General features: G+C 41.8%; 1 protein-coding gene across 1 annotated transcript in view; it reads right to left on the bottom strand.

Moving 5' to 3' along the window:
• arb2a (ARB2 cotranscriptional regulator A) overlaps positions 1-25,537 on the bottom strand; it is a 163,308-nt gene that overhangs the window by 95,710 nt on the left and 42,061 nt on the right. The window contains exon 7 of the mRNA XM_085425261.1: positions 7,219-7,434. Coding sequence (XP_085281387.1) covers positions 7,219-7,434 — 216 coding nt within the window. The remainder of the gene's footprint in view (positions 1-7,218; positions 7,435-25,537) is intronic.

The following is a 25,537-nucleotide window of genomic DNA, read 5'->3' as shown; positions in this document are numbered from 1 at the left end:
CAGTGAGAAGAGTTTGACGTGTACTTCCAGCTTCAAACTTGGAAATTACAAACCTTTACCACGCCAACATTCATCCAAATGCACCTACATCAATCATGTGAATAAAGTGCAATGTAGGTAGTGACACAACAAAGACTTTGAGAAACATTTAGGGAACTCCATGCTTAAAACATACTGTGTGCAAACTATTCACACACGTTAAAAAAAAAAATACAAATGACTTCAATGAGTCAGCGAAACAAAATGTGGTTTTAGCCAAGATCCTGCTATGCAATCAGCAGAACACTGATTTCAAGTAATAAATTAGAGTAACATTATGCATGAAGATCTATACCACTTTCAGTCCATAAGTGGTTCCAACTGTTAGCCCTCTGTTGAAAGTGTGCCTTCCAATTGTCTAGTTTCAAGAAATTGTTCAATTTAGCTCTTTCCATTACTTACACAATAAAGACTTACTCTCCAGTCAAAAGCCATACTTAATTGCAGGCACCCAAGAGTGTGCACACAACACACACATGTACCACAAACACACACAAACAGGCATGCTCCAGTACATTCACACAGATTGAAACTCGCGTTCTTCAAAAGTTTGTCCGGTCCAGTACTTGCCCTGTGTTTATTCAATGTAATGAGAAGCAGGGAGAGGAGAGCAGAAGAGAGGAGTGCACTGCAGCCAGAATAACAGCCTCAACGCCAACACAAACCCAGTGTCTGACCAACACAGGAAACAATGAATCTAACAACATCAACACACTCTGACAAACAACCACTGCAGACCTCCCTGCTCCTCCCTTCTGCTCCTCCTCTCCAGTCATCCAAAAAGATAGCGGATGTCTGAGGAAGCTGAAATTTCAAGGTGGGAGACGGTGAGCAGTGTGGGCTGGAAGGAATCTAGTGGATAAGAGCCATTCTACTTTTTACACTGAGAAACCTTTCAGCGGAAGCCAGAAGTGTCAGGACAGTGTCACGGGGATCTCTAAACAACTTCATTGGGTTTAGACTCTTTTGCTTGGGCAGATACGGTTCCAGTCCCAAAAAAAAGTATAGGGAAAGACAGAGCACAGAGAAAGCTGAATTTTTTAAACGCAACAGAACGCACAGGTCACACAACAATGTCTTTCTGCAAAGGAAGAAGAAAAAAGAAATTAGTGAAATTACACAGGACTCTCGTACTCACTTTTGCTCTCTCACTGACAAGCAGAAACACAGTAAAGACTGGCTGACCAATCTCTCAGTCCCCTCATGCTCGCAGGCCACACACTGAGTAAACCAACCTGCAGCCCTAGTCATTACAGTCTTTAATATGTCCAGCTCAGTGCAGAACAGGATTGTTTTCATTTGGGCTAATGACTAAATATTAAATAAGCAATGTAGGTAATTACATGTTTGGTATTAGCAAAGAGGTTATTAGAATCAGTTAGTTTGTGTTTGTTTGTGAATGACTGCGTGCATGATTCTGTACATGTCTCTGCGCACACAATTAAATAGCGGACCTCTACGACACCTGTTTGCAATTGCATTCTAATCAATGTCTGGGACCTGCAGTCCTTTGCCATCGTTTTCCTGTTTTTTCTTCCCCTCCTGTATTTGTTTCATTCTTTTCTCTCTTTAAAGGCAGACAGAGAGCTCAGGCGAGCTGGAAGCTGTCTGGGAGCTGATGGGTCTGCTAGAGTGGGGGGAAAAGAAGGTATGGAGCAAATTAGCGGCAGAGATGGGAAAATAATGACTGTGGCATTGTAGGTAATTAGCAGGTATACTACCTATGGAGAGTTGGGAATATAATGATGCGAGAAAGAGACGGAGAAAAGGGAGAATGAGGTGAAAAACATGTGCAAGACTAACAAGGGGGGGAAGAGAGAGAAAGACAGAGAGAGAAATATATGTGTAGGTGTGTTACTTGACTTTGCAATGAGGGGATATACAGTGTAAGGGGGAAGAGAAAGAGTCAGAGAGAGAGAGAGAGAGAGAGGGGGATGCCAGAGAAAGGAGCAAAACTACGGCGTACATGTCATCCCATGTTCAGATTAGCGTGCAGAGACTGTATACAATAAAATAGCATGACCTTGGTAGGGTCAGTCTGCTCTGACAATATTTGCCAGGGCATTGTTTCAAATCAATAACTCATTAACAAAGTACAAAGGAAGTTGCTGTGGGTTTGTGAGATTCTTTATTAGAAAAGAGCGTCTGCGGGCCAGAAAGGTCATCACTGTGACATCTTGGCTAGCCTCGTGCTGCCGCCAGGATTGTCAGGTGAAATTACTGCGAGTCATTAATTGACATAAGGCAAAGGAAAGCGGGCAGGCAGACAAGGCTGTGTTTGTTCCAGGATGACCCTGAGGTGCTGTGTGTGTGTGTCTGACTATATCTTCATTCGGGTCAGCCAGTATCCACAACAGGGTTGTGTGCAAAGAGGGAAAGAAACAGAGACAGGGAGCTCAGTGGGTGGGGAGGTGTGAGCGAGGGCAGGATGGATGTGTTTGATGGTTGACCTGAGTAGAAGATTGGGAGCAGGGATCTGAGACCAGCTACACTTGTTCTGCCCCAAGCGAACTCACAAACACACAGGTATGCATGCATGCACATATGCTGTGTACTAAATAAGTGCGCTCAGAATTGCACACACACACACAAACCAACAGCGCTGAATCCAACAGACCTTCCCTTTTAAAACTTTGAGAAGTTAAAGCTAAACTGCCGTAAACAACTCTAATATAAAATAAAGTTACAGTTAAAAATGCCACAGGCAGCATACCTAAAAGACTTGGCTCATAAAAACAGATACACAAGCACACACATCAAAGCTCCTTCACTGCCACATTTACACGGACATACACACCCAAATGCAAAAGTGGCATCCAGCCAATTTGCTCTCTGCAGCAAGCTTGTGAGCTGCCCTCTTGCCCGGGTCATTGACCTCTCCTCTGACTAGGTTCAGAGGTTAATCAAGTCCCTACCTGTCCTTAGAAATGCTGAGCCTCACTTCTTGGCAAGGCTACAGATCAAAGGTCAGGTAAACTATGTCTGTATGACTGCTTGTGGACCACAAAATGGGGCAAATAGGTGAAGGTGACAAAGAGCAAAAATCCACAGAGAAACACGGTAGTACCGTGTCGCAATACAAATGTCAGACTGTGCACTTACGTGTTCACGTCTTAAGTTTATGATCGAGTTTTGGTGTGTTTGTGTGTAGATCTGCGTGCATTTACCTTAGAGAATTTGTAGTACAGCACAAACAGCAACTTCCTGAGCTAAAGAAGGGAGCCAACCAAAATGCCAAAACTTCAGTTCAAAACCACTGGCTCCTAAAACAAGTCTAACCCCATAGACTTCAATGCGCAAATCATCCAACTTTACAACTGAAATAAACACGTGACAACTCTGTAAAGTGTCATTTTTATAGAACCTAACTAAATTGTATTAAGGCATAAAATTAGAGGTGGGAATCACCAGACATCCCACCATATGATATTATCACAGTGCATCACTCAAAATAGAATATTTCTTTGTTTTTAAATGTTTTGAGCTATGCCAACTATTACAGTAGCATATATTGCAATTCATTAATTAAGCTCCTAGATACAAACAATGACCCCAGCTGATTGGTGTGGACAGCTACAACTGGAAATAATGGGCCTTCAGAAGCAAAACCTAGAAAAAGTAAATGTACCGACATACACAACACACTACGTGCATCCAAAAAGATCAGTAGTAGAAGACCCCTAGGTTATGTAAAAGATATCACCAAAAAATTAAAGATAAAACTTTTCTTAAAAAAACAAACAAACCTCCAGTTGCCACTATGGCAAGTCTATAACGAGTGAAAAATATTAAAGAGCACAAAGATATCATGGTGACAACTGAAGTTGCAGTGAATCTTATATAGCAAAAGTAAAGGAAAAGAAGGGATAGCCTCAATCTGAAACCCTAAATTCCTCTAGGAGTGAGGGCCTCTCTTTTTCCCTCTCTTTCTCAATATTTAAGAAATGTACAGCGTTGAAAGGAGAAACATAAAAACACGAAAACAGAAAGAAGGAAAAGCATTCAAGTCATTTATAAAAATAAGTGGTGCTTAAAGAAAGGCGAAGCTCTGTTTTTTGTCCTCTTTGCTCTTTTTTCCCCTTCTTCTTTCCAGGGCCTGCTGGCCTAATCCCAGCCAGCCAGCCTTGGGTGAACTCTTTGGAAGCTTCTTAAGCCCATGAATGTGCCTTTTGTTCCTGCCATTCCTCCGCTTGGCTGACAGAAAATAGCTAACTGGATTACTGCTAAAATTCAGAGTAAAGTGAACTCCCAAACTTCTATATGGTTAAGTGCTAAAAAAGTACCCCCCACCCGCTTCCCCTCCAGTATCCTCATCAGCATCCCTCCGATCAGACTTTCTATCCCTCCATGCCTCCCTGTGCCCTCTCTCTTTTTCTTTCTCCTCTACCAATATCCCCCTAAACATGGCCCATTGGTGTGTGATCTAGAGGAGCAGAGAAGAGAAGGATTAGATAAGGTTGAGAGGTTGCACACTATGAACCCAAGGCTAAAAAGTAAGAATCCTAAAAGCAGTTAAGAGCTTACCAATGTGTGTAAGGAAGCGTATTAATCAACTCAACTCTATCAGTGGGCTGCTGTGTATTTGTGTGTATCTGTCAATCTTTGCGAGTCAACTGGAAGGAAAAAAAGAGATGATAAACTGTAATTTCAGGAGCGTCACAAATATAAACTCAGAGCAAGACAGGTGTTATTTCAAGCTTAAGGTGCTTCTTCTGTCTTGTTGGGTGTCATGATATTGCCAGGACTAGAGGTTTATAGTTTGAATATGTGTCTTTCTGAATGGCTGTGTGCAGGTGGTCTGCCAGCCCAGCGGGAGTAAGACTGTGAGGTGTAGCGAATACAAAGGTTGGTGAGTGAGTGTGTCTTGGGTGGGTGCTGTATAAAAAAAAAGATGAAAACAGCCCTGCTAAAGAGGTTTGATTTGATCCACCACCCACCTTGACCAACAGAGTTGAAGGAAAAAAGCGCACACAAGCACACACAAACACACTATCAGCTCTCTTTTCACCTTCTTTACTCTTTTGCCTGCTGGTATGTGTGAGCCTTTACATATCTCCATGTGTGCATGTGACAGCTTGCTCTTGGACGGATAGAGGATGAGCAGTGGAGTAGTGATGCGGCGAAGGGAGGGGGTGGACAATAAAGGCGAGGTCATACATGCTAACATCCTGCTCACTTCTGGGTCAAAGGTCAAAATTCAAGAGGCACCAACACAGATCCTAACTGCTCACTCGTTAATCGTGCAAAGACAAGTATATTTAGCAGCAAAATCTAAGTCCTGCTCAAGGTGAGTGAGTGAGTATGATATTGCTTTGTGAAGTGCTAAATCAATTAGCAATATACTTCAGTTGCCGAAAGTTTAATAGTTGAATAACAAAGGAAGTCAACATTGTGCTTGGTTTAAATGGAAGGTTTTCTTTTCCTTTTTTTCGGTCATTAATTATGTCGTCTGTCCTTGCTTTCATCTTGTTGGGATGGGGAATGTGAAGACTGTCCACTGCTTCATACTGCCTCCCCTCAATATATCTGACTGTGGCCAGCATGCATCACTGGGTAAGCAAGCAAAGCTGAATATAAAGACACAGAAATAATACTGCAGCTTACTTGTAGTAAAAGGAAAACTAAGTTGGGAGTGTAGTTTTGATCTAACTCTGCTAACATTACTTAGCGGTAAAGATCCCAGGCAAGAGGATGACAACAGAAAAAGAAGATACATACAAGTAGATACAAAAAAATTGAAATGGCAAAAGCAAGAGATCAGTTCATGATATGAAAATCATTCAAGCCTCAGCAGATACACGTGGTGTACAGCTATAAAATAAATCAATATAGAGCTGACAGCAGATGCGAGTTTGTTTGGCACCATTATTAGAAATGACACGATGGATCATTTACAAAGATCTTCATGTCAGTGAGTGAGTTCACCGCTTGTATGATGAGGAAAGCAGCACACATGCAAAATCTGATAGAGTAAGAGAGGACAGCAGCTAATTATACCTTATTACAGCGTGTATAAAGGTACTGCTGGAAGGGTGGGGGGTGAGAAAAAGAAGCCCGTGATGACAGCTCACGCACCGCCCGCTAGTCCCACAGCAGCCCTAACTCTTGTCAGACACCAGAGAGTGACGTCTTTCACACGCAGACACATGCACATACACTTACACACATGTACAAACACCACCCACATACACAAATGTACATCCATTGCTGCGATGCTACTGCCATCAACCAAATGAAGACTCATATAATCAGTGAGGGTGCTTTGCCTATATGAGACCCAGCCATGGAGCATGATCTTAATTTTTAAGATTTTACGCAATGACAAAAGGAAGTGAGGGACGAATGACAAAAAAAAGAAAAAGATAATTGGGCTGGACCCTGTTCAAGTGGCCAATGAATATTAAATTTGTCAGCAGGGGTCAAACAGAAGACATCAGAAGCTTTATGCAATGGGTCACTTCCTTTGTTTGACCACAAGGTAAACTGGCCAAGCTAGGCGCCTCGAGTGCTGCATATGAGCATGTGTGTGTTTATGTGTATTTGTATGTGTATGCATATGCGTATATGTATGATTAAGGGGTGCACAGTCAGTGTTGCACGATAAGAATGTTGCAGTGTGTTTGCACAGTGTGTGTTAGGGAGATAATAATCCCAGCGGTCAACAAGAGTGAAGGGCCAGAGCTGCACTGACCAGCCCACCATCTGAGAGGGGAAAAAAAGTGAGGGGAAGAGGGGGAGGAAGAAGGAGAAAGGGAGGTAGCCATGTGGTTAACACTTGCTCACTGAGAGGCGACTGGAGAACAGCCAACCTCTTCACACACAGGCTGACCACACAAGAGCCTCTCTTTCTCCCTCTGCCTTCCATCCTCCCTTCATCCCTTGTTACCTAACATATCCTTCCCTCACTTCCTTAGCTAGCTTCCTCCTCCCCGCTCCCCCTTGCCACATTTGTCTTTCGAAACTTAGCCAAATTCCTGCTATCCATTTTCTCACCTATGTCTTGCCTCCTACCTCCTCCTACGACCCTAGAACTGTCACTCTGTCCACCTCCACCATCATGTCTACATTTCATCAGCATCTATCATCTTTTCCTCTAGCCCTGGCTCTGCAAACACTTCCTTCCTGCCTTCCTTCTCTTTCCTCTCTCCATATCTTCATCGTTCCCTTTTTTGGACTTACTCGTATAAGAATCCGTTCTGTCTCAGTCTCTCTTTGTGGGTTACGGTATTTCTCATAAAATTCCTTCTTCTTTTTCCCCTCTTTATCGTCTTTGCGCTCCCTCTTTTCAGCAGGTTCGTCGGAGGTCTCCGTCGGAGAGGGCAGGGGAGACTTTGTCGGTTTTTCCACTTCCAAATAGTTCTCATTGGGGTTGAGCACCATCACGCCATAGCCCTCCTAAAACAAATAGGAAACATACATTTGTGTGTTAAATCCAAGGCACGAGCATCGTGAGATAGTTACCTTAAAGTGTTAAAAGTGTTGGATATTTTATCCATTAACACTATAACTATATGGTATTTGACTATTTCCGATTTACGTAAACCTTTTTAAAATAAAATATTTGTAAAAGAAAAAATAGAAATACAAATAGAGGCGATAACCTTTAATCTGCATTTATTTCTATAATATATCAATAAATAGATGCATCTTTGTAGACATGTATATACAGAAACATATGTGTGATAGGGGTGCAGATTTTTGTTTCCTCTTTTTCCAGATTTTTAGTTTCCAATATGTTGAGGTGTTTCGGTTATTTAGTTTTGTTTTGTCTCCATGATACAATTATGAACTGAATTAAAAAGTGATGAGAATTTAATGCTTTTTAGAACATGTTTCTTTTCTTTTCGTTTTTTTCTTGAGAAAAATCTGATAGTCCCTTTGTCAGGCCGACTAGGTAAGTAAACAGCAATATAAATGTAACAATGCAGAGTAAACCACAAGAAAAAGAAGCTCACAAACATTCCTGTGTAATCTTGGTCTGGTAGTGGTTCGTAGTCTTTAACAAAGAGCCCAGCAGTGGATCTTTATGAGCAAATAATACCAACACGACACTTAAAAGACACAGATTGTGACATGACTCGGTGAAAAGATGCAAATCCAGACTGAAAGAAATGGCAGCGAAAGAGATAGAGGAGAGAATGTCACTGCAGGGACAAGCCTGAGGAGTAACTAGGGGATTGGAATTCAGTGATGGTGGTTTCAGTAAGTGAGTAGCATTTAGTGACTCCAAAGGCCATGTGTCACTTAATATCAGACCCAATCGATCCTACCATCACTCAGTGAAAGGCTTAGCTACAAATGTAAATATGACTTGAAACTTCTGCAGGCAGCACCGCAGATAAAAGTTGCATTAAGAAAAAAAACCTTAAGAAAGAATTACGGTTTTCACGTGAAAAGAAAATATTTGATTTACATAAAATGCCACAATAGTAAGGGCTTAAAAAGACTGGGAAAAGGAGAAGAAAGAGCCTATGTAGTTATTAAAAAAGAGAATAACAGAAGGGATGTGCTGCTATATGCACACTGTAGAGGAAAGGAAGGTTTTTTTGTAGCCTAGTGACTTCTTCAACTTTGAAGCCATTTTAATTAACTGTGTTTATTGTCCTAAGCACTCTGAAACTAAAGCAGGAAATGGATGGATTCCTGTTTCACTTTGGGCTGGCTTTTCACACACAACCCCCATTGTGAACACACACACACACGCACACCCACCCCAAGGCCTAAACTTATGGGTGCAGGACTTTCTAACTCCACACCAATACAGACATGAACACTAAACTGTGGGACACGAAAGATATGTGTGTGACAAAAAGACCTTTAGGAGTTCTAAGAGAGGCAACTTCACCGGGCTTCCCCACAAATCGCCGTCACACACACTGCCTCCTCACAGCGACATGTCGTCTATTCCTTAATAAGTGTTATTGCAATGTGCATGTCTTTTGTTGACGCAGCATGTGTGTGTCCCTCCTGTGCATATTGACATCAAACCTGCCACACACCCTTTCCCTTAGCACTTACCATGTGTTGACAATGGCGACTGACACTTTCTCACGTCTTCTGATTATTAAAATTAATCTTACGCTCACTCTTATTCAAATTCAAAGGTTCTTCTCTTCTATACATATTTTTAATAGAAAAAACATTGTGTGAAGAAAGCCAGACATTATTAAATAATTAATTATTATATATTATGTATATACATTTTTAAACTTATTAGCTTTTACATTTTAAACACCACAATAAATATGTTTAGATAAATTTAAATAAATTTTCTTCTACGGTACATACTTCAGTTCAGTTTTGCTTTTTACTACAAGGCATAACAAGTCTGACATTAATGTAGGAAGTGGTTTATATTAAAAAAAAAATATAGATGATGCTTCCAAATCTGTATTTAATCACTTTCTATGTGTGCGTATATGCATGTACAGCATGAGTAAAGTTTAAGAGGTAATAAATGAGTTTCTATTAGCAAGATTAAATTTAGGCTTCAGACATCACAGAGACATCTGCACGCAAGAAGTTTAGACAGACCAGAACATTCAAGCAGATGAATTACCAGATGAAAAAAACAACAGAAGCCGGTGAGGGTAAAAGAGAGCAGTGAAGACAGAGAGATATACAGATGGATTATAAAAGGATAAGACCGAAATAGACAGAGAAGGAAGGAGAAGCAGAGAGATGTACTCTAGGCCGATAGACACCAGCTTTGTGCCACTGCCCACTGGTGGTAGTCTGATAAAATAACTGACAAGACCAGTTCAGCCTATGGGAGCAATTTCATTACTAAAAACTAATACTAATTATATTATGAACAATTTTCAGGGTAATACACTGCAGTACATCAAACTCACCTAATAGAATCTGAACAATATACATGAAATAAAAAGATCAATCTTTATCATATTATCATCTTTAAAATACAACCGAGAATGTGCAAGCTCTGTAAACTTTAACGTTTATGGCAGTGTTATTGGATTAGACTGGATGATGGTTAACAGGTGTCTCTTATAAAGTATAACAAGGCTGAAGGAGAAGAATACAAATGTAGACTGAAAGATATATAACATTTGAAGTGTATAAAACAACATGAGTCCAATGGGGCTGCCCATTTTTCTCTTACCTAAATCCCAGTTCACAAGGCCAAAAGTTAATGGTTTAGCAACAGTGGCGCACGTGTTCTAATGGTAGCCCTATGGCTTATAACCCTTTTTAGTCTTCAGTGCTCTTACCCCAACTCTTACTGGTCAATAATGCTCCCCAGACTTAAACACACAAATGTCAACCTCAAGTAGCCCAGTTCTGAGCCTTTAGTGTCCTTATGGTAACCCCGAGTGCCCTGTAGCCTTTGCTTTGGAGAGGTAACAACACCTACCCAACCTAACATTACTAACCCCTTTCAGTTGGCCAGTCACCCAGAAGAACATTGCTGTAAAGGCGACCAGTGTCGTTGGCGTTCTTAGTCTGGAGGAGCTGGGCCGCCAAGTTCACCTCTATGTCGGAAACCATCATTCATTTGAACACTAAGAGGTCTGCTTTGATGTCAGGGCAACAGTGCTTTCCCTGTCCAGTCATTTCCTCCTCTTATTGTTGTCTCCATCAACAAAATATATGACTCTGAGCTCTGCGGGTGGAGAGGACAAGTAGATTTTTTTGTGCTTATTTTACTTTAATAGAATTAATTTTAGGTTTGATTCTACTTCTTTTCTTTCTTTAACTTCCAGATACAACTAATTACTGCGACCCCACGACTGGGTATAATAAATTCACTTCCCTAGAAAATACATGTTTTGTAAGAAAAATAGGGTATTCAAATTAAAAAGCAGAGTATCAATGATGTCCTCATGTATCACAGGATAAGTTTTTCATAAAAAGCTGTGTATCATCTAAATGTGTGCAGCTTTTTTTTTGTGAAAACCAAATATATGGAGATATGTCTTTCTGTCTTTTCGCAGCTTCTTAGCTACCGCTAAGTCCAACTACTCCCCATCATTCACACAACACCCGGCCGTGGAAAAACTGATCTTTGTATTGTGATGTGCTGTCAAAGTGTGAATCTTACACAAATGCACATTGCCAAACATTGGGTCACCCTGCCTTTTTATCACTAAATCTCTCTCACACACATTGCTAACACTAGGTCACTCCCTTTGTCCTACACGAGCACACACTGTCTCGAAGAAAACAGACAGAGACTCGTACGCTCCTCTAGAATTCGGTCAGTCTTGCCTTTCTGCTGTAGTATGCAGCCTAAGTCTCTTCCCATGCCCCGCAGGTGCCCCTGTGCCACCACCACACTGAGCCCCTGCCCTGGGGCCAGCGGTCAAGAGGATCACCCCGACCCCTGTGAGAGGGGGGGCACCCCGACCTCATCACCTCGCTCTGGATGCTCCTTAGCTCTCCTTTGTCGGCCTGTCCCACACCAGATAGCACAACAAAGGCTGCCGCTGCTACGGAAACCAGGGCTCGACTCATCATCATGATGAAACCTCCATCATCTCATCAAACAAAGCAATGTTTTAAATGCAAAAAAACCCCTCAGTTTCGTGTGCAAGGTATTAAGAATAAGTAATAATAATATAAAAGTAAAATCAATACATCTATCATATATATATAGATATATATATATATGTGTGTGTGTGTGTGTGTGTGTGTGTGTGTGTGTGTGTGTGTGTGTGTGTGTGTGTGTGTGTGTGTGTGTGTGTGTGTGTGTGTGTGTGTAGAGGATGTGATTGTAATTCCTGATGAAATATTATCCAATAGCATCTTATGATGCCTCTATAGAAAAATAGTCGTGCCTCCTGTCCACTCTTTCCCTCTAGTCACATTATTTAAAAAGAAAGTGGATAGTGTTTGTGTGTGTGCGTGCGTGCGTGTCGACATGTGGGCGAGCGCGAGTGAGAGTAAATAAGGTGTCCCTTTAAGACAGCGGCACCTCTATTTTTCCAGTGGCGTTGTAATGAAATGAAATGTGTCTAATGTGCAGGAGCGGGGACAGAGGCGGCTGGAATGAGAGGGTGTTTCATCTGTGCGTGTGGGGCTCCACGAAGCTTTGATGTGAGAGCTCTCATGTAGTGAGCAGGGCTCTGGGCACAAGGAAAAGGACAGCACTTGACAGGTACAAAGCATGGCTGATAGCGGTCATGGGTGCATGCAGTGAGGGAAAGTGGATGGTATGGTTGTGTGAATTGGAGGGTCTATGTGTTGTAGGTGTATTGTTTGGTGAACAGGAGCAAATAAATGTTCTTCTTCCTGTTGCACTTGTATATTAATGCACTGATGTGTGCGTGTGCATGCAAATTACATCTCAAGAATCAGTCTGCAATCTATGGAGTCCAGCGAAATTGGCCCTTAGGCAGCTTACATTATTCGTTTTCTGTCAGGTGGCTGTTAGGATCAGGGCTCTTACAATCAAGTGGCTCAACAGCCTTCTCTCCACTTCCTTGTTCCAGCAATATGCAGCCCCCAGATTCGCTACTGTGGCTTGACTGACAAGAGCGAAAGGGTCAACCAGCGTGGCATACCCAATGAGATGAGAACAAGGGGAGGGATGACTGCAGGCCACAGTCAGGTTTGAGTGTAACAGGCTGACTGAGGTGAAAGGATAAGTTGGAAAATAAGCATAAGCAAATCTTTGGTATCACAATCCGTTCACATTTCACTTACTAGCGGCTGGAGTGGCTGACAAACATGTGAAAAAACAGCTTTTTGGAAGGATGAAGACAGAGAAAAATGAACAGTTTCTCAATGAAGAGGTACACAGCAGCTGAGCGAGATGGTAATAACAAGTACGCAGTCGTTTGCTCTACCTCTCTGTCAGGGCCACCCTGCTCTGCGTGACCTTGTCTGTCTCAGTCTCTACGTGCACAAGCTTTGCATGCAGGGCCTCTTTATCCATTGGATCCCCTCGTTTTTTTTCTCTCTCGCTTTTCCCACTCCCCCTCTCCCTGAGGTCGAGATACCACACACTTCGCACAGTACTGTCAGATTAAGTCACGGTGCCCCTTTCTCATTTAACACAGCACCCGTCTGAGACCCCCAGCCCACCCCTCCCCATACCCACAAATCACACAGCTATAGTTTTTTTTCTGAGAACAGAAGGGTGGGAGAGCACTTACTGTACCACAGGGGCTATGAAAACATGTGGATCTTAGAGGGGATGTGAGAGGGGATGAGACGGGATTGTCATCAGCTTGTCAGCCGAAATCAATCAAGCTCTTGATTAGACGAGATAACCAGACCGTCATGTAAGCGTTTGCTGGGGAGACCCAATGTCCTTAAATATTATTTTATAGGGTCTTTCTAAAAAAGGCCAAGCAGAACGGTAGTAGAAAAATTGTGTCACAGGTTGTTAAGATGTCATTGACCTAAAGTTACCTAAATTACAAGAAATAAATATGATTTAGTGTTTGACTTGCTTCTTCTTAGATCATCTGTTTAAGCCCACATCCGTGCATGTTTAAGAAATCAAGTGAACAGCACACATAAATGTGTACAGAAAAAGTAAGACAAACTGGAGCTTCATCTCACCATCTGCCCTCCCGAGTTAATTTTGAACAAATCACCTACTGCATGGGTTTCTCCTCTCATAAAAAGAGTACACATTTAATTAAGTTTCCCTAAATTCAACTTTTCACTTCAAGTTCAAAGACTCGCTTCTGCTAATGTAGTCGTACACTAATTCAGCCAAAGTAAATAAGTCTGTGGTAATGATTATCTTTTTCTTGATCTTAATGAGCACAAATAGTTTAGGTCAGAATAAGAAGCTAACCTTTTGAGCTAGTCAAGTAGTTGTGTCTGTAATAAGCAGCAGGGTTTTTAACCTTGGCTTGGATGTCTGGGTTCATTTGGATATTGTTTATATGTGGAATTGAATATTTATAAATGAGTTCAAAGTGGAGCAGTGGGGTGGAGGAAGTGAAGAGAATAGTGCAGCTTCTGATCCCTCATGCCTTTGCTTCTTTTTATGCTCAAATTTACATTTCTTTCTCTCCGTTTCACTCTTCCTGTCTCGTTCCTCCCGACCCGACTATTTTCAGCACCTTTGTGAAAGAACAGATATAAAAACATGCAGAAACTGTTGGGTAACTCACTCGCTGAAAAGCCGGTTTATGTGTCGGTTATTTACCACACTCAATCTGAATTTATCCAGCCAATATCCATGCTCAATGGTTGATCAAACATCGGAATGGCTAGGCAGAAACTCTGACACATAAAACACACACACACACAGATTTCAGAGGCCTGCTTCATCTGCTCTCAGCACGACACGCAGAAGGAGGTGTAGAGTTGGGGGTGGGGGTTGCTAGATTGGGGGTGGATGTAGCATTAATCACCGTCCAGGTGGAAATTGTCAGAGCTATCGATTGTGCAAGTAAATGTTACACAAGTCATTTGTCAACTTTTTCCCTTTTTTTTCTTCTTCTTTCTCTAAAGAAGAGCACGCCATTGGTCAAGACACTGATAGCATGTAAATTCACCGAGACCATCTCACTAGATGTGATAATGACTATGCTTTTGAAAAGTTTGATTTAATTTTGGTTTATTTGTTTACTTGACAATAAAAATATAATCTATAATAACGAAAAGAGTTTTTGCAATCTCTGCTACTTTAAATGTTAAACCAGCTGCAACAGAAATTAATATTTCCAGAATCTGTTAAGATTAGACCAACACACATGTGTTTGCCACTGAAAAGGAAATGCAGTAAGCAGGAAGAGTCCTCAACCCGCAGCGGGAAAGCTATGGGGAAATAAATACAGCAGGCTTACTCTGATGCTGTTAGCATTTTGATTTATATATTCTATATTGTCTCCCCTAAGCATACACATGTATTTTTAATGAGGGCACAGAGAGATATAGATCATGGAATGATAGGTGCCTCCCTTTCCACCCACCTAACTATTTAATGTATAAATCAGGGGGAGAGGTGAGGATAGCGGGAAGAGCTGTGAGGCTACAAAAACAGAAGACAGGAGGAGTGGAAGTGTCCCTGGAGCAACCCTGAAGTTATTGTCCTGAAGGCCACTAACAATAAAAAGAAGAAAGCCAAAGGAAAGAATGTAATGACAAATTAAACAGAGATGTTTATAATCCTGATGCTTATAAAAAGTACAAAAAACAACCCGAACAATCTGCGATTACAATGAAACATCAATTTCTGTCTTTCAGTTTAACTAAAGTAAAGAAATTCCCCAGCCATGTGAATTCCAAAAGACACGCACTGTCAGTGAATGTTTCTACTTTACCATCTGGACAGGTAGTTGATACATGAACACACACGCAGTGGGTGCGAGACGCATGGCCATATGTACAGACTGAGCCAGCTGGGGTCAATGGCAGGACAGATCTAAACATTTTAGACACATGTAACACATGTATGCACGCATGTGCATGCACAGACCTAGGCACACAGCCTTTACACAAACACATGCAAATCATCCATCAAACTATATTCTTCCCCTTTATCCTTATCAGGGTCACCTGCAAATCATGTAACAGCAAAATATTCGACCCTGAATTCAGATTTTGACTGATCAGCGGTTTTGAAAAAATGTGTAAGAGTCCTTCACTAGGTGTCACATACCAATAATCAGCAGTGTGAGACTTACTAATAGCAATCTCACTGAACATCAGAGAACCACTATGATCTTGGTGGGTCAAAGGTCGGAGAACATTCCAGACACCCCTGGACTCTTACTGTGATCTAGTAAAAGGCCAAAGAAGAGCTGCAGAGAGAACTGGAGGTCCTGGCGATGTTGCTATGTGAGCTGTGTTAGCTATTTCATATTAAGTGTGACCTTTCGTGGGATTAAATTTTCAATTCTATATGTGTAAAATATTCATTTCTATTTGCGGTGATATTGTACGCCGTGGATTATAACAGGGTACCCATCAGCAATAAAGGCCACAGTATTAGCACATGGACCCACAACTATAGTGACACACTCCAACCGCTCAAAAGTCTGACCTCTCTCTAAGTGGAGCTGCACCACAGGTCCAGGAGTCACGGGAGGTCGCTACAGCCAATCACAAGCTGTATTTGAAGTGTGAAGGGTAAACACTATGGCTGGCCTGTCCTGCCATTTACTCTGCTTATTTTCACAGCATGTAACCTAGAGAAGCGGTTGCAGAGAATATAGCATATCTGTGAGCGTGCGTGTGTGTGTATGCATCTATATCTGTGTTCCAGCACATTTTCCATGGTGTCATTACCACATGGCAGGGTTTATGCTTCACAGCACACACATGGAGCTACGCAATCCCCGTCATCCTCTCACCACACAGCCAAATACACACGGAGATATACATGCTGTGGTAACAAAGTAAACCGTACATTAACCTGACGCAACCTTCAGAAGCGGTTGAAAGCAATTAACTATAGAAAATCAAAAAAATCCCCTTTCTCCTCAGAGCTTTCTCACACACAGACCACCCTCAACCCCACCGCCACCACAATCCTTACTAGAAGCCCTTTCAACTCTACTACTTTTTTTTAAGACCACCTGTTGTCTATTATTTTTACATACAGCTTTTCTCATAAATCATAACACTGGGTAATTAATCAAGCTGTCAAAACAGTGACCGAAGGTCACCTGAAGGGGTCGGAGGTGGTTACAGGGCCGATGGAGGTCAGGGTCACACCACATTCCTCATCTTTAAGTTGGGACGGGATAGGGGCTAGGCAAACAAAAGCGAACGCAGATGGGGGGTGTGGGGGGTGTGGGGGCAGATGAAAAAGAGAGCTAGGGAGACGGTGAGAGTGAGAGAAAGAGAGAGAGAGAGAGAGAGAGGGGAGAAATTGACAAAGAAAAGTGAAAGAAGCTGTCAGCTGCCTACAGATGAAGACAGGGGAGGCGATTCTGAGAAGGGAGGCATCACATGAAGAGGTGGAAAAAAGGGAAGAGGCATGAAAAAAGAACAAAAGAAATCTGCAAAATGTTTCTACTGTATAGACCTGAAATTGGCTGCAGAGAGAAGAAAGAGAAAAGAAGGAGGTAGGGCGATGTGCCTTCCTCGATGAGAAAATAAGAAATCAGCTGTCGAAGTATGATTGTTATCTCGTCCTTTTTCCTGGTGCGTGTGTGTGCGCATGTGTGTGCCCGCACGTGTATGTGTGTGTGTACACGTATAGGTGATGAGGCAGACTGATATCTTTCTCAGAGGAGTATGTATCGGTGTCTCAGCGTGTTGAGAGTCAGTTCAGAGAAAGGACCATGGGCCTGGAGTGGCATGTCACCGATTCCACAATTCACACTGCTGATTAGATCATACTGATTAGGAAGGTACACACACACACACAGACACACACATGAATACAGTAAATACCCACAAAATGACCACAAGAAATCCCAAACAAACACGAATGTACTGTCTTTTCTACAAACAACGAGAAAGGAAAGAAGAAAGGAAGAATTTTAAAGTGCAAATGCCGTGGAACTCTTCACACTATGTTTGAGTCCCCCTTCCCTGCGTCAAGCATGAATTCTCAGGCGTGGCTTGCGCTATCAAAAACATCACTCTTGAATGAGGCACCGACCATTGCGCAAAATTAGCTGTCACCCTTTCCTCAAAATCTTTGTTAATCTTGTTTCCAGTGTTTGCGGATTTATCAGCACATGCATCAATGTCAGCTCCTTGGTTACTGAGCCGCAATACTTGGGAGAAGATATAATTAAAAATGTTTGGGGTGTGGGGGGCAGAAGGGGATGGCTGCTGCAGAGAGCGAGAGTGCTAGGAAAGACGGGGCGGAGTGGTGTCTGGGAGGAGGAAGGTGAAGTCTTCCCTCTCGTCTCATGCTTTCCCCTGGGAGCCCGTGGAACACAAAGTCACTGATAACAGACAAACGGGCCTGGCTGTGCCTCTCTTCCTCTCCCTCTCTTCCTCACTTTCTAGTATCACAGAGGTCAGCGTGTCACCATATCTCTTAATGACACTAGTTCCACTGATCTGGCTGTGGTCCGGGAAACTTGTCTCCTTGTTAACAGCTACCTGACACAAAGGAAAACAACAACTAAATGCATTTATGAAGCGAGCCTTAACAATCTGATAGACAACTAATCCATCTAGAGGGTTTTATACATGGCTCTCATGCTGACGTGGGGCATCATTTATGAACTCTGTTTCAGAAGATAAATAAATAAAAATACATTAGAAACAAATACTTTGTGCTACTGGAATTGTGTGATTATTTAATTATCTGTTTGCATGTTCGCTGACTTAAACTAAAACAGTTTGACATCTGGAGGGGCGGTGATGAATTACACTGTGCCACTGCAGCTTGATCCTTGATATATTTCCAGCACATCTCTTATTATCATGTGGCTTTTCAAAAAGCATCACTTGCCCATCCAACTCGTGTCAAGGGAAAAGGGACATTGTGCATTTGAAATTCAACATGCAAATCCTCACACATACAGATACTACCCACATCCGGCACACATATACACACACACACACACACACACACACACTCATACGAAACTGCACACGAGCCTGTGGAAGCGCCATTGTGATGCTGAGACATCCCAGAGAGCCGTGCCACCGTGCCAGCAGGTTTCAGGGCTGTATGGATGGAGCTCCCTCCTTAGACATGAAAGCTCCAGAGAGTGTCAGACACATGTTTAAAACATTACACATAAATGCAAATTCCTTAAGGTATGAAATAATACCTACAGTTTTGGCCCTCTGACCTCCCAAAATTAAGGCGTTGAAGAATGCGTCAACTTTGTGCCCCTAAGTGTAAATATCTATCACAGGTAAAACGAAAAAAAGAAACAGCAAAGACTAAATATATTTAAATTCAGAATCTAATGTGAGGAATAAAATACAATCGGGGTATGTTTACCACTGTGTTGCAACACCTTTTCTTTCAATGATACACTGTAAGTGCTTGAAAACTGAGGAGACCGATTGGTGCAGCTTTGAAAAAATACTGTCCAATTCTGCAGAGCCTGCTTTATCATTTTTATATTATAGTTTGGCAACGTCTTACTGAAATAAGCAAGGCTTACGCATACCCAGATAACAAGATAAAAAGCTCGCTTCCTCTCCTCTCTATCCTCGAGGATGTGGAAACCATTATTGCGAAAGAATTTCAAACTCAGCTGACAGTTTTCCACTTTGCATTAGCCCAATTTAACTGAGCTACAGTATACAATATACAGTACATTTCATTTACAATTTTAAGTTGCACGCACACACTGTCAGTAGTTTTAAAATGTTCTAAACCCACATTAAAGCTTTTAATGCAATGCTATCTGAAGAACAAAGAGAACCACAATAAAGTCCTGGTTTTTGATGTAGTAGATTGTGTAGAAACTTATCTATACTCTCTAAATCTTTTAATGATAATGTAAATGATGAAATCCCCACATTATTCACATTGAGAAACATTATTCCTGGGGCGCCCATATAGCTCACTGGGTTGAGGGGGCGACCCGTGTGAATTTACTGCTTGTCTTCCCTTTGCTCTTTCTCCCAGCTTTCCTATCATAATAAAGACTAAAAGCGTAAAATCTAATATTTAAAATAAAGAAACACTGTCCCTAACATTATACCTAACTATTTGCCCATGCATTTCTTTATCTTTACTTCAAAGTAAAGATAGCATGCTCTTTTGATAGCCACTTATGATACTAATATGCATTCAGTTCACCTAATTAGTTGTGATATGTTCCATCAGGTGTTTCTGTTACCTTTAAACAACTGTTCAAGTCTTTTGATTGCCCAGTGTCACCTTTATCAAAAGGAGCCGGTGGCATCAAATTGTCAAGGAAATATAAGGTTTATTTGATTTGCAAATCACTACTGTTTTTCCCCCAATTTAAATATTACAGTTCCGCATGGAAAAAGACCCCCTGCCCACATCATAGTCAGCGCTGAAATAAAAGCCAAAAAAACAGAACTCATTGCTCTCCGTCACAAGAATATGGCTGTCCAGTGGCAGAGGCTTTTTAGGCTACGGCCCCAGCCTTAACCTCTCACCATGGTTGATACAACATGTCAACACTGAGAGCACAGCTTTTTTTTATCCATGCTCACATTTTCTCTTCTTCTATCCTCTTCTGGCTCTTCTTCCTCCCTCTTTTTCTCCTCCATCCAGACCTTTAAGTGTGGTCTGGCAGGTTTGGCTGGGAGGTCGTGTATTCCCCCTCTTCATTAGTGAGAAAATGGACTCTGGTAAACGCTTGTTAAAGCCCTTACCTACACTCTCCCAGTTAATGGGAGTGATCCATTTGTGTCCGTTTCTGCCTGACAAGGCTTTACTGGAAGATTAATAGTGCGATGTCAGGGCACGGCCACCCTCTGTCCCGTTCTCATTTCCTTTCTTCTGGGATGGACACATGCAATAATGGATCCCCGTCTTTTGTTGTAACACCGTGATTAGCCAGGGACGGGAAGAGAAAAAAAAGAAAAGGAATGGCAGAATGAGAAGAAGAAAGGAGGAGAGGAGATGAAAACAAAAGGAATACGAGAAAAAAAAGCTCTTTCCTTGACATTGTACAAAGGTAGGTTTTAAGGTTGTGAATTACAAGCACTTGACAATAGTAGAGCAATATCATTAATTAATCTCAATGCGGGGTGAAGAGGGATATAATGAATCACTTATGGATATTTCCTCTGTTTTAAGGCAGGATTTATCTTGGTATGATTCAGAGAGGTCTTGAGCATTGATGATGGAATGTATTACAGGAGAAAAAAAATAACAAAAATAATAGAAAGACTGAGAAAGGGAATGCCAAGGGAGAAATAATAAAGACAGACAAAAAGACAGCAACTGATAATGAAAGAGAGGAGTGGGGAGAAGTCCTTAAAAAGGCCACCCAGGGTTTCGTCCATCACCCAGGCCTCCAGCCATCCCTCTTCCTTTTGGGGATGACACTGTCAAGTGCTCTGTCCCTTCACTGCCTGAACAGGATAATCACTCTTAATAATTACACAGATATTCCCGGGAAGTCTTCCCTGTCGAGCAAGAGAATCCCGTAGTGTAAGAGGCCTGCCTGGAAAAGTGCCAAATAAACGTAAAATTAAAATCTCTCTTTATTTTGTTTTGTTTTTTTTCTCTTTGTATTTTATCTCCTTGGGTCTTTTCTCTCTGGTGAGTTCTCTGATGGGCAGACCAACAATCTGGTAAACACACAAACAGACACAGAGAGGAGACCTGCATCACAACCCCCTCCTTACTACATCACAGTCAGTGCCAACGGAGAGCAGGGTGTTTCTCAAAGCAGAGGATAGGGGGACTGGGGCTAGTGGTGTCTCATTAAATTCTTGGGATTGTCTAATTGTCTTTCGTGGACCTCTGAGAGACTAGTACATTATACTCATTGCAATTAACTAAACAAAAGAGCCGAACCGCCCAAGCACTAGGGACAAGACTGGCTAGGGGGAGCAAGCTTTCCAGCCAGGACCACTACAACAAAATACAAACACACATATACCAAAAAGAGAGTGCAGAGAAACACTAAAGAACAAGAGAAAAGATATGAAGGAGTGTGAAAAATGAGGGGGAATAAAAGAGGAGGGGATGACTAAGGACTCAGACAGATCTTGGGATTGGCCAGATGTCAGAGTTGGGTGGGAGGTTAGGGTGAGACAGGGTGAGGAAAAAGAGAAGGAGGGTGTCTGTGCTCATTTGAGACGCACCTTTGTGCTGGACCTGTCTTGTTTACTGCACTACAGCTTAGCAGTGCGAGGGTCCTATTCAGGGTGCAGGCCTTTCAGTAGGTACTGAAGGAACCCTTAAGCCCACTTAACTACCATTTTCACACACTCTGCCTGCTCTCCTCTTTGTCCTTGCCTCCATTACATCAAACGCAGGAACAAAGGCGGGGAACAGAAACTGGGGCTGGCAGAATGGCGCCCATCACAAATATTAATTTGAAAAGGTGTTGGAGAGTAGAATCTACTTTTATGCACAAGGACAACTTGGGATTTTTTTTCCCCTGCCGTGTAGGGGGGCTCTTTGGGGGCCGCAATGAGCTTGGTTTTCAGGCTAAAGGGGAGCTTGAGGACTTGCAGCACAATTATCCAAGAATAAGGGGCTTGAGATGTGGCACACTGCTAAAGACTGAGCACACACAAGCACAGACACATGCACACGTATTGCCTATAAAATATCTTTCTAACACTGGGCCTCATTCATTTGCCGGGGTTATTAGGCAAAGCAACAAAATCAATAAACACTGCTTCTTCTTCATTACTGGTACTCCAGAAAAATACACAGGACGCAGATAATTACAAGCGCCAAAAATTAACCCAAAAAAAAAAAAACGTGAGGTAAGAACAACAGCAACAAAATATCACACGTATACTGAGATCTTTGAAATGGTGCTTTCATTCAGACACACTTCACTGAAGCATATTTGCTGGGAAGTAAATGGGTTTGTAAAACTGACCTTGAATTGACTGGTAGAAAAATAATTGTCTGAACTAGATGTAATCCACAGTCCACCGCTCTTATTGCTATTAATTTGGGAACACATACACACAGATTCACACAGGTGGAAGGCGCATGCGTTTTCTGTGGAATGCAGTTTGCAGTTTTAGTCGGATCACATGAGAAAGCGGGGTGAAAAGTTTATGCTGCCATTACCCATTAAAAAATAAAAATAAAAGGGTGCATGCCTCATTCTGACACAAATGCAACACGTACACACACTTCCCTAGTTCAGGGAGTCATGGCAGGGTTAGTGGTATGTTGAAAAGCCCATCCTGTGTGTATAGACGGTGTATCGCTCTAATCTGCAGGATACAAGCTCTGCAGTCCCAACCCCACCTCCATCTCAGTCTGCACGCACTCCAGGTCTTGCTGTTGGTCAAACCAAATGCTGACCTGCACTGGCCCTGGCTCTCTCAGCAGGCTGGCTCTGACCCAGCTACTCTGGCTGACCCTGCGAACATGTGGTCAACTAGGGCATGGCAGACGCTCCACTCTCAGGTGTGGTGATGAAACGATGGAAAAGAGGGGAAAGAGGAGAAAGAGGACATGAGACTAGCCCAAAAACTTAATTTATTAAAATTCTTGATTTCTGCAGTAAAAACCTAAATGCTAATAACAGATAAAGTAATTTGCTAGGCCCTACATACGTCTTCTGCCATACTGAGTTTAAATACTTATGTTGTAGCTCAGAATTTATTGGACAAGAACACACAAATGTATTTACAAGAACTGTTTTTAATCCTGATGGGATGGAAACCCATGGACATCATTAAATGCTGCATCTCCACCCTTGAGAAGTTCTGTTTGATGTTTACTGCAACCATCCTCTCTTTACATCCAGTTTTGTATTTGACTGATTTAGCCACTTAATAATATTCAATCACTTTGTCATGTAACACTCATAAATTACTTTTTGCATCATTTGGACTGTTTGCTTTCCAACCAGTTTTGCAGCATTTAGCTGAATCTGAGCAGACAGTATAGCCATGTTCACATCAGAATTTATCCTGCTACTTCTATCAGCAGTCCCATCATCAATAAACACTAGTGAACCAGTTCTATTGGCAGTCATACATGCCTGTGGCATTACATTGCCTCCATCATGATTAACAGATGCTGTTGTATGCCTAGGATCATGAGCTGTTTCTTTCCTTCTCCATACTGCTTCTTCGGTTTCATCTGTCCAAAGATACTTCCCCCCCACCCCAGAACTCTTGTTCTGGCGAAGTCTAGTGTGCTCTTCTTTATCTTGAGTGTAACCAATAGTTTGCACTTTGTTGTAAACCACCTATGTTTATATTCATAAAGGCGTCTCTTGATTGTAGACTTTTACAATGATACCCTACCTCCTCAAGAGTCCTCTTGACTTGACTAGATACTGTGAAGGGTTTGGCTAAACCAAGAAAGAATTGTGCAATCTTCCACTTTAGTTGTCTTCTGTTGGCTTCCAGGCATTTTGGTGTTTTTGAGCTGGCCAGTGCATTACTTCCTTTTAAGACTGTGCCAGACAGTTCATATATAGCCACTCCTACAGTTTTTGCCATCTCTCTGATAAGTTTATTTTACCTGTTCAGCTTAATGATGGCTGAATAATGACACAGACATCTCTTTGGACCTCATATTGAAAGTTCCTGTGAGCATTCACCAAATGCAAGTTCAAAACTCCAGATCTTTTATCAGCTTAATTTTTTTTTCCTGAAATAACTAGAAAGGCAACACTTGGCCATGAAACTGGTCGCCAGTCAACTGTTGAATTACTTTTAAACCTTTAGAAAATGTGTGACTGCATATAAAAATGGCTGTAATGCAGTACTTTGGTTAAAACCGCTTAAATTATAGCTGAAAATCATCATAATTTATTGGTTGTTTAAATTAAAACCCACTGTAGTGGTACTGAGGCAAAAGAACAAAAAATGTCCAGTAACGTATGGACCTAGCTATACATCTAAAAGGGAAAAGCTGCAACAGGGGGAAAGTGTTTCTCTCTCACTGAATTGTCACTGCCAAAATGATTCTTCTTTGGACTGTAACGGCACTTGGAAGCCAGCAAATCAGATGCATTACTGCCACCCTGTGTGGACCATAAGTTTGATTTGAACCAGCGCTACCAGAATCAAAAGCCTGCTATTTCATGAGGGAAGGGACACTTTCCTTTCACTCGTGCACCACTTAAGGCTTCAAAGATTATACTCAAAATGATAATTAATATATTACTGATCAATATTGTAAACACGATTATTTAAGAGGAATGTCTATAATGCAAACATCACCCAGTTATTGAACCTAAAAATGTGCTTTTTGTATGTATATGTATAGATATATATATATTCAAAACTAAAATAAATCAGTAAAAAAAGAGGTGGGAGTGGCAGATAGTGTCCCTAGTGTCCGGTAGGGAGGAATGAACTGTGCTTTCTGACCATAAAGGTCGACTCAAATAGGCATCCACCAGTCCGTGCCTGTGACTCCACCGTGGATGGAGAAACCCACAAGCAGCAGCAGATGCACATGCCTCAGGAGACGTGTAAGGCAGCTACGGCAGGTTAAGGCAGGTAAGCTGCACTCAACAGTAAGTGACTTTAAGCTTTTTTTTTTCTTTTTTTTTGGGGGGGGGGGGGGGGCAGTGTAAAGGAAAGAGGTGTGCTTGATTTATAACAAACAATAGATGTGCAGCAAAAATGAACACAAAACAGTAATAATTTTATCCTGACTATTTTGTTTTTGCTGGAAGCCAAAATTGTAATTGAAAATAAAATTTGATTAATTGCCCAGCCCTAGCATCACACCCTTGGAAAAAATAAAAACATACACGCTTACAATCTGCTTATGATGCAGCCCTACGGGGGTTTCACTAACGTTAACAGGAATACCAGAGTAAGAGATTTAAAGACGCAAAGGACGGTCTCCAGGTGTCAAGTAGAAGTGGTGACTTGGTTTAAATTACCACACACTGAGAATTAAACACTTCACACAACGTATTTCCACCCAGGATTGCAGGAAAATAAAGAAACAAATAAAGACAAGGTGGTTAGGGAAAGAAAATAACTGTCAAAA

The sequence above is a fragment of the Rhamphochromis longiceps genome, linkage group LG12, assembly GCF_057381845.1.
Source record: "Rhamphochromis longiceps isolate RC_006_pf linkage group LG12, R_longiceps_female_GT1.1, whole genome shotgun sequence".
Taxonomy (NCBI): Eukaryota; Metazoa; Chordata; class Actinopteri; order Cichliformes; family Cichlidae; genus Rhamphochromis; species Rhamphochromis longiceps.
Note: the sequence above shows the minus strand (reverse complement) of the source record. Positions and strands in the feature narration are given on the sequence as shown.